Consider the following 9,124-nt stretch of genomic DNA (forward strand, 5'->3'; position numbering starts at 1 on the left):
ATTCTTATTTTTTCGGCACCACACATTTCTTTTTCCTCTTTCTTTCTTTTCGACATATTTACCTTCTCTATGGGCTTGTCACACAGTCCTGGGCTGAGTTCATCCCTGACAAAACGTGTAAACTCGTCCTAACTGGAAAGTAAACTCCTTTGATCAGCACCGTTGAGCCAATCAGATTTCAGCAAAAACGAGCATCGGTCCAAGTTGGGAGGGGCCGCTCGTATCCCCCCTAAATATTGAAAGTATTGGTTTGGCCCAGTCTGATAGACACAGACAGCGTTCACTACAGCTGACTGGAACGACGATCGCGGATCCTTTAAAGCTGAACATAAGAAACTAAAATATACAAAGTCTTGGCCGTTCGGGATTGTTCCCAAAATTCCTAATGGCCTGTCCGCCCATGACAGTAGATCGCACTTTAAAATAGGCTACGTAATTTGGAATAGGGTAGATGGTGCATTTGAATCCATCAACAGCAAAACTAATTGTCAGTTCTTACACAGCATAGCCTATCTTAAGAGTCCCATTTATAGGGAGCATTTCCTACATTAAAAAAGTCGTAATCCAAGTGGTGCCTGACTTCGTTAATTATCGTAGCACTTTCTCGTGGTGGTGCTGCGATCATAAAAACCTTCTTTGTCACGGGGTATTCAAGGTAAAATCAGCTGATCTTTACCAGTGGTCAGGCCCATGCTGGTGGGAGTGACTATGTTAATCTACATCAAAGGGAAACAGACAAAGTGTTGGGGCATCACTCATCTGATTGGGCGCCTTTGTTCTTTCAAATCGAGGTGTCCTCCTGCCTTTATTGGCACCAACGGGCCCCTGGGGGAGAAGATGTCTTTTACAGTAAGGCTGCACTCCTGCATGGACTTTCAAGCCGCTGATGGGAAAATGGAGAAATAATCAGAGCAAAGATGGCCTGTCAGAGGCATGACAAACCAAACAGACCGAGGGAAGAACTGAGTTGCATGCTGGTTGGTGATGGAGCTGTGGGGAAGACCAGCATGATCATCAGTTACATCTTCAATGGCTACAACACTGAGTACAGACAAACAGCTTTTGATGTTTTCACTGGTGAGTGAAGGTTATTCTTTAAAGGTTAATGCCTGCTCGACTCAGCAATAAAATGTTTATTTCTACTCGACTTCCAGGTTTGGTCCATGTGAATGGAATTCCAACTCGTATCAAACTGATAGATACTGCTGGACAGGTAGATATTCCACACCACATTATGATTTCTTTAGTTAGTCAGTGCTTTCCTCCTCATCTCACATTATATTTAATCTGACAGGAGGAGTTTGGCCATCTCCGCTCTCTTTGCTGTGCCCATGTGGACGTCTTCATCCTCTGCTTCAGCCTGGTCAACCCTGTCTCCTTTGACAACATCACCTCCAAATGGATCCCACAGATCTGTGCTGGCAACCCGACCTCTCCCATCGTTCTGGTTGGGACTCAGTCAGACCTTCGTTACAATGTGGACATCCTGATTCATCTGGACCAGCTGGGCACCAAACCAGTGCGCTTGAGCCGGGCTAGAAGGCTGGCACACAGGATCAGAGCTCACGACTACATGGAGTGTTCAGCTCTGACACAACACAACCTCAAAAATGTGTTTGACAGTGCTGTGTTTGCTGCCATCAAGCACAAGCACAACGGCGCAAAATCTAAAAAGCTCAGCCCGCTTAAACGTTTGAAGACTTTTTGTGATAGTGGATGGAGGAAAATCTTCAGATTCATCTGATGTGGAATCAAAGAGAGGACTGAATGTAGGCTCAGCTTGATGGACACGTTTCAGGATTTTATGACAATTTATGCATTTTTTCAAAACATTTCTCTGCAGAATGTGGATTGTGCACTAAAACAATATGATTTAAGATCACTGACATATTCTGCTCTTTTCATTTTGCTCTTCCTTGTTTTCATGTTTTACTTGTGTGTGTGTGTGTGTGTGTGTGTGTGTGTGTGTTAAAGTGTTGTAATAAATGCACTGCAGTGTGACGCATTTAATTGACAGTTGTAGGAATTGCTTTAATTAATATATCTGAAAACATACAGTCTGTAGACTTTACAGTGGAAGGTACAGTCAATGAAGAAATGGAGGGAAAACACAAAGTGCCATTTGGGACAAATGGTCACCTGCTGATGCTTTCTTTGAAGGGCTACTTTACAAGACAAAAGCCGTTTAAATCCATCCTCTATTTGAAAGCTTATACTGAGGCATGTTTCCAACAATTACTTTTAAAACACCCATGAATTTGCCGTGATAAAATAATGATCAAATATGCATTTTTAATCACAGAAAATAACAATTTGCTATACCAACTCAGACCATGATTTTATTACTTTACATTATCTGTAACATATGCATATGTATCAGAAACACAAAAGAGAGCACTAAACTGCTACATATAACATGCATTATCTGAAAGCAATTTTACATATGTGATTTTGCTTCTGTCTTGCCCATAGGGAAGACTTGGTGTGATAAAAATGTAGGCTACTACTCCCCCTCCTTCAACAATAATTTACATGCAAGACACCCTAAACCCAGCAGCTCAGCAACAGTTAGGCTAAAGAAATAGGTTTTTATAGCTGTGATCGTTTAAAAGTTAAATTTTGAGCTAACCATGATAGTAAAATCTGGATTTTGTGAGCACATGAAAACACTTTGGATGCTGCACAGAAATCGTAGCCTCCTCTTGGGCAAGTCGCAGCTCGTCTGTCTTGTAAAACTACTTTTCCCATCATGCAACCGCGCGTTTACCCTCCTCTGACCCTGTGAGTGAAAATAATCTGATCAGCTGATCTGACCTGGCAACAAAATAACGTAGCTAGAGAAGTCTGCTAGGGAGGGGGCTGAAGAACAAAACAATGACACTGCTTGGAAGGATCCAAACACAGTAAGACTTTTAAAAAAGACTTTTAAAACGGGATCGCGCGGATTTCCTTCCCGTTTAAAAAAATAAAGAGTCCGCGGACACCCGAGCTTTTGACATCGACTGGCTGTTGTTTTTGTTGATATGTTGTTACAGCTCTGTTGACAAACTGGAGGCTTGCTGCTTGTTAGGACGGGCTATAAACTGTTAAGGCTCGCTGGCCCGCTAATTATAGGTTTTCTTTGCAAAAAGTTGAAACTGTCTGTCGAAACCAACTAGCAGTTAGCTACATATTGCTGCTTTGTTGCCAAATTATTCACCGACTTTGCCAGCGAGCTATTGAGGGTCAGTTTGCTAGCTAGCCTGTTGTTAGCATCAGTATTTGCACATTCATCTTTTCAGGGAGAATTCATTGTCTCGGGTTGGTACGAGCACACGTTTTTGTATTATTTTAGTTTTATTCGCTAACGTTAGGTATATTTTTAAGTAATCCTGCTGCTAACTGCTAACTTCACTACACAAACAAGCTAACGTTAACTGTTAAGCTAGTGGTAAAAACACATCAGGTGTTAAGTTACTCACAGAGACGGCTGTTTCTGCTTTATTGCTTCACTCTTAGTTGCACTGAATTAACGTTACATCATTAAACCAGTTTTATCAGTTATATTGTTGAGACTAAGTGACTCACTAACCCTCGTACCATGCAGCTGTTTTAAGTTGATTTAGTCATTGTATTTGTCCATTTCAGTTGTCAGTATTATCGCCTGTTGTACATTTTTCATTAACTTGTATTGGGACTTGTTTGTGCTGTTGTCAAAGGTGTTCCACTAAGCCTTGCTCTGTTTTCAATTGACCTTGTAAGAAACGATGAGTGGGCATGGCTCATATTCAGAAAAGGGAGTCAATACTAGCCTAATATGTCAAGAGAGTTATGCCTGTGGTGGCTCTGAGGAGGCTGCGTTTGAGTGCAATGAATGCAAAAGCTTGCAGTGTGCGCGCTGTGAGCTCGAGCTCCACAATCAGGAGCGTCTGAAGAACCATGAGCGGGCTCAGATAGGTCCTGGGCATGTCCCTTACTGTGACAACTGTAAAGGAGGTAACGGAGACAACGGCAAACGCCATAGATCAGTGGTCCGCTGCCAGAACTGCAAAGTTAACTTGTGCCAAGACTGTCAGAAACGCACCCACAGTGTAGGCAGCAAGAAGAAACACCAGCTCACATCCTATCCTCCACCACCCAAACCTGCAGAGGTCAACTCTGTCCAGACAGCTGTCCCTACTGCTGTCCAAATAGCCGATGAGATCAAATCTCAGAGAGAAAAACTTCTGGTGAACGTTTCCAGTTTTCTCTTGGTTGATGAGAATGAGGAAATGCAGGTGAGTTGTGCAAAAATGACACTTGTTATTGAAAAGGAACAGAATCAGAATACCTTTCTTAAATCCTTTGTTTATACTGTACATTTTGTTATTTAGGTATCATTTAAAACTTCTAAGTTCTTGTTTCCCCCAGGTTAGAGATGAAACGTCATTTGTAAAGAGCCTGAGCTGCGAGCCCGACCAGCTGTTGAAGGTGGTGTCCATATTTGGAAACACAGGAGAGGGCAAATCTCACACCCTGAACCACACATTCTTCATGGGGAGAGAAGTGTTCAAGACTTCTCCCACACAAGAGTCCTGTACGGTGGGTGTGTGGGCAGCGTTTGACCCCATCCGAAAAGTAGTAGTTATTGATACAGAGGGGCTGCTTGGGAACAGTTCCAAACAGGGCCAGAGAACCCGTCTCTTGCTCAAGGTTCTCGCCATCTCTGACCTCATCATTTACCGTACCCATGCCGACCGCCTCCATGATGACCTCTTCAAGTTCCTCGGGGACGCCTCGGATGCTTACTTGAAGCATTTCACCAAGGAACTGAAGGCCACGACGGCCCGCTGTGGCCTGGATGTTCCACTGTCCACCCTGGGCCCTGCGGTGGTCATCTTTCACGAAACAGTCCACACTAAGTTGCTCGGTTCAGGTAAAATATCTCAACAGTTTTGTTTCTCCCGAATCCCACCAGTAATGGCTGGAGTGTAATTACTTCACATGTTACACATTTATTAGACAAGTCAAAGCTTTTATTATAAATTTACTTAAAAACTTCCATTAGAACATTAGGTTAGTACATTTCCACTGTATCACCATGAATGTACGTCTGCGTCAGTAAAGGTTAACTGCACTGCAGATAATTACAGGTTTGGCAAATATTAGCACACAGTGTTTCTCTTTCTGTCTTTCTTCTACATAACTGGAGGTAGCAATCTGCGTTCCAAGTTTTTTTTAACTGTGTAAACATTGGAACAAAACTGTGCACATCGTGTTGTGAAGTCAAAAATGCCACATATTTCTAGCTGTAGTCAGACTTGTTTTTTTGCATGTTTTAGTCCAGTTGCTGCAACGCATACTTTATGTTGTTGTCAACCATTTTCTAATGCCTGCAGTTCACCTTGATGTAAATGTGTTTTCCGTTTTTGTCACGGAATGCAAAGCAACTTGCAATTTGCTACGGTTAGGCATGCCCCCATAGTGAGCATCTTGCCTGCTTTTACTGTTGTCAGATGTCCATTACCGCAGCCGTTGTAAATGCAGGTTTCCTTGGTAAGCCTGTGCTCTGTTGCCATGCAGCAATAAAATAACTCAAGGAAACGAAATACCTGATATTAACTGCCATGCATTACAACACCCTAATAAGTTGCAAGTCTCCACAAGTTGTGTTGTTTTTTTTTTTTTAACATTGTATAGAAATTTATGAAAAGTAAGAAAAAGAAAAAAAAAAGTGAAAGTACTGCTTATGAGGGACAAAAAACACATTGGGAATGTGGTAAGTCTCGATGATTTGTGGTAAATGTGCTACAACATGAAGGAACACTTGTGATACTGTGAGCCTTCAAGACTTAGGACAACAGACTACATGTGTTTGCTCTTAGCTTTATTAAGTATTTGTGGCTTTTTTGTTTTTGTTTTTTTGGACTGATGTCTGATGCTGCACCATTGTATTTTCCTTTTACATATCATACTGGATGCAAGTATCCATTCATTGTATACAAACACAGTATTTTCAGAATGTTGTTATCTGATGCGCTGATAGACAAATGCTAATGTAATATCTACAGTATGTCCTGACTACACTCTGTGGTAACCTCGCCATCTCTGTCTTGTTTTAGATAAGTCATCTGAGTCAGTAGATCGTCTGCTGTCGGAGCGCTTCAAGAAGCTTTCCCGTTTCCCAGAGGCCTTCAGTTCCGTCCAGTACTGGGGAACGCAGACCCTCAGCCCCCCTACTGACTTCCGTGGCCTGCAGAATAAACTGGAGCAGCTCCTGGATAACAACGCCACCCGTTCCCCACGCACCCCAATGGTCATCTTCAAAGCCCTGCAGGTAGGGCTGGATAAAGTTAGCCAGCTTCACACCAGCTTATTTGTTGTTGTAAAGCCAGCATTGAACTGAATTGATACACAATTTGCTGATAAACTGGTTCCTGGATTCAGATAAAGATGATGTTATTGAAACTAACACAGCACAAGTTGTAATTTTTATGTTACTGTTTGTAAAATGCTCGTATGCTGTTTCTATGTAATATTACTGTATAATGAGGAAGTTTTGTCTAGCTAATGTCTATATCCTTGATATTCCTACAGGCATTGAGTGAGCGCTTCAATGGGGAAATAACAGGTGAGCTTGTTGCCCACAGCTGCTTCTTCCCTGATGAGTACTTCACCTGCTCCAGCCTGTGCCTGGGTTGTGGGTCAGTACCTGTACTTAGTACTTTCAGGACTTAATGCCTTTAAATTAAAAAAACAACAAGTAATCATTTAAATCTCTCCTTCAATCACAAGCTTTTCAGATTGGTTAACATTCTGACGCGTTACTTTTACCCCAGATCTGGCTGCAAGAACAGCATGAACCACTTAGTAGAAGGAATGTGCCACGAGGCAAAGCATCGTTGCCGTTATTCTGCTCAGTATGATAACCGCATCTACACCTGTAAGGTAAGCACAGTAGCTCACCTGAATGGCTAAGCTTTCTTTCTGTATCACTGACTTTGTAGTTACTCTTGTTCCGTGACTGAGGAGTTGGGCATTTAATTCACTGTGTGGTGCATCACTTTAGGCTTGCTATGAAGGGGGAAAGGAAGTGATAGTTGTCCCTAAGACCTCAGCTTCCTCAGACTCTCCATGGATGGGCCTCGCCAAATACGCCTGGTCTGGGTGAGTTGCTTCTGAATGGCCTGCAGGGTCACGCACGACTTGGCTTATGTTACCTTTAGAGAGTTTTTAGCACTAGACTCTGTTTGCATTTACATTAACCCTACATGTTGCACATAATACCTACAAATGTAGTCAGGGTGGCGTGGTGGTGCAGTGGTTAGCACCTCACAGCAAGAAGGTCGTGGGTTCAAACCCCGGTTGCCCCGGCCTTTATGTGTGGAGTTTGCATGTTCGTGTGGATGTGAGTGTGTCTATGTGTGGCCCTGCGATGGACTGGCGACCTGTCCAGGGTGTACCCCGCCTTTCGCCCTGTACGCAGGATAAGTGGTTGACGATGGATGTGGTTGACGACAAATGTAGTCATATTTCTGCATCTACTGTATGCTCAGGTATGTTATTGAATGTCCCAACTGCGGAGTGATTTATCGAAGCCGTCAATACTGGTACGGGAACCAGGACCCTGTGGATACGGTTGTCCGTACTGAGATCGAACATGTATGGCCAGGGGTAAGAGAAACACGCTATTTAATTTATTCATCTGATGTAGATTTTTATAATTATCTGTAATCATACAGAGGTATAATTATGGCTAGAGGGAACCATTTATCTACTTATGTTACGAAAACCTGCCTGCCTTTTGCAGTCGGATGGCTTTTTAAAGGACAACAGCAATGCAGCGCAGCGTCTCCTGGATGGAGTCAACCTAGTGGCCCAGTCTGTGTCAGAGCTCAGTGTCAAGCCTGCCAAGGCCGTCACCTCTTGGCTGACAGATCAGATCGCCCCAGCCTACTGGAAACCCAACTCCCTCATTTTGGTGAGTGACACACACAGCCCCACCCTCTACCACCAACAGCCAAGTCAACACTTCTATGTCCAGAGGGATGTTTACTGTCAGTGGTGTACTGGGCCTATTATACAATCTATGTTTGCAGGTCACAAGATAAAACTCTGATAGACTCAGGTTGCGTCCTGTCCCCTCTAGCTCGTGGTCAATAACAACTTCTGTTGTTATTGTTTTTCTCTTGGACAAGGTGTGCCATAAGTGTCACACAGTCTTCCAGGACAACGACACCAAGCATCACTGCCGTGCCTGTGGGGAAGGCTTCTGCGACGGCTGCTCATCCAAAGCTGCGCCCGTCCCCGAGAGAGGCTGGGGTCTTGCCCCTGTCAGAGTCTGTGACGTCTGCTTCGAGCAGAGAGCTTCATACGCAGGTGCACGCACTTCTAATCATGTCAAACATTTCCTGTTTCTATGTCTTGCAGCAATTTATCATTTGGGTGAGCTTTGCTTTAGCAAAGATATTTTCTTTATGCAGAGCTGCTTGAGGCAGAGCTCGAGGAGGAAGAAGGCGGAACCCTCGCCAGGAAGGTTGGAGAAGCAGTGACCAACACCATAGGGGTTGTGGTCACAGCTATTGACATCCCACTTGGTGAGTGTAAAACCCTAAAGCGGATTGTTATGTAACAGGAATGAATGACCCAGTAAATGTGAGTGAATTGATAATATGTCCTCTGGTGGCAGAGGCGTAATGTGTTATTTACAGTAAGAAAGAAAAGTACTGCGGCCTTGTTTGTAGTTTGAACTCTCATATGTTATGCAGGAGTTGGACCCAAGTAATATGGGATGCCCTTATGGTCTAGTTATAATAGAGCCTGTCCAGTTACCAAAAGCTCACAGGTCTCTGCTCACAAAAATACAAAAATAGTGTAAATCCAAACAGGGGCGACTGATTCCCAACCTCAGTGCTTAGCGTGTTCTACTGCTTCAGCATTATGCGTTATAGAGAGACTCAGATTGAAATTATATGTTTCATTAAGCACATCTTCAAATACTAAATTTTCATTTGTCTGTAAGGTGTTGCGCTTGCCAGCAAGAAAATGTTAATAGACTACAAAATGAAAATCCTCCTACACACACACACACACACACACACACACACACACACACACACACACACACACACACACACACACACACACACACACACACACACACACA

At 43.3% G+C, this 9,124-nt stretch overlaps 2 protein-coding genes across 2 annotated transcripts in view; both read left to right on the forward strand.

Moving 5' to 3' along the window:
• Positions 1–284: 284 nt before the first annotated feature.
• On the forward strand, positions 285–1,981 carry LOC123979004 (rho-related GTP-binding protein RhoV-like). The gene is made up of 4 exons (XM_046062689.1): positions 285–655; positions 792–1,077; positions 1,155–1,213; positions 1,295–1,981. The coding sequence occupies exons 2-4, from the start codon at positions 918–920 to the stop codon at positions 1,742–1,744; spliced, it is 669 nt and encodes a 222-aa protein (XP_045918645.1). The 5' UTR covers positions 285–655; positions 792–917; the 3' UTR covers positions 1,745–1,981.
• Positions 1,982–2,824: 843 nt separating this feature from the next.
• LOC123978538 (zinc finger FYVE domain-containing protein 1-like) overlaps positions 2,825–9,124 on the forward strand; it is an 11,154-nt gene continuing 4,854 nt past the window's right edge. Inside the window, exons 1-10 of the mRNA XM_046061803.1 lie at positions 2,825–4,256; positions 4,390–4,894; positions 6,081–6,295; positions 6,556–6,662; positions 6,798–6,906; positions 7,028–7,125; positions 7,515–7,632; positions 7,769–7,939; positions 8,157–8,337; positions 8,442–8,555. Of these exons, the coding sequence (XP_045917759.1) occupies positions 3,747–4,256; positions 4,390–4,894; positions 6,081–6,295; positions 6,556–6,662; positions 6,798–6,906; positions 7,028–7,125; positions 7,515–7,632; positions 7,769–7,939; positions 8,157–8,337; positions 8,442–8,555 (2,128 nt within the window). The 5' untranslated portion in view covers positions 2,825–3,746. The remainder of the gene's footprint in view (positions 4,257–4,389; positions 4,895–6,080; positions 6,296–6,555; positions 6,663–6,797; positions 6,907–7,027; positions 7,126–7,514; positions 7,633–7,768; positions 7,940–8,156; positions 8,338–8,441; positions 8,556–9,124) is intronic.

This window comes from Micropterus dolomieu, linkage group LG11 (genome assembly GCF_021292245.1).
Source record: "Micropterus dolomieu isolate WLL.071019.BEF.003 ecotype Adirondacks linkage group LG11, ASM2129224v1, whole genome shotgun sequence".
In the NCBI taxonomy this organism is placed as follows: domain Eukaryota; kingdom Metazoa; phylum Chordata; class Actinopteri; order Centrarchiformes; family Centrarchidae; genus Micropterus; species Micropterus dolomieu.

What these genes read in the sequence shown, in the direction of transcription:
- LOC123979004 (XM_046062689.1), top strand. Translation starts at nt 918, where the DNA reads ATGGCCTGTCAGAGGCATGACAAACCAAACAGACCGAGGGAAGAACTG. An exon ending in AGCTTTTGATGTTTTCACTG is followed by an intron (nt 1,078 to 1,154) that starts GTGAGTGAAGGT and finishes CTCGACTTCCAG; the next exon opens with GTTTGGTCCATGTGAATGGA. An exon ending in TGATAGATACTGCTGGACAG is followed by an intron (nt 1,214 to 1,294) that starts GTAGATATTCCA and finishes TTAATCTGACAG; the next exon opens with GAGGAGTTTGGCCATCTCCG.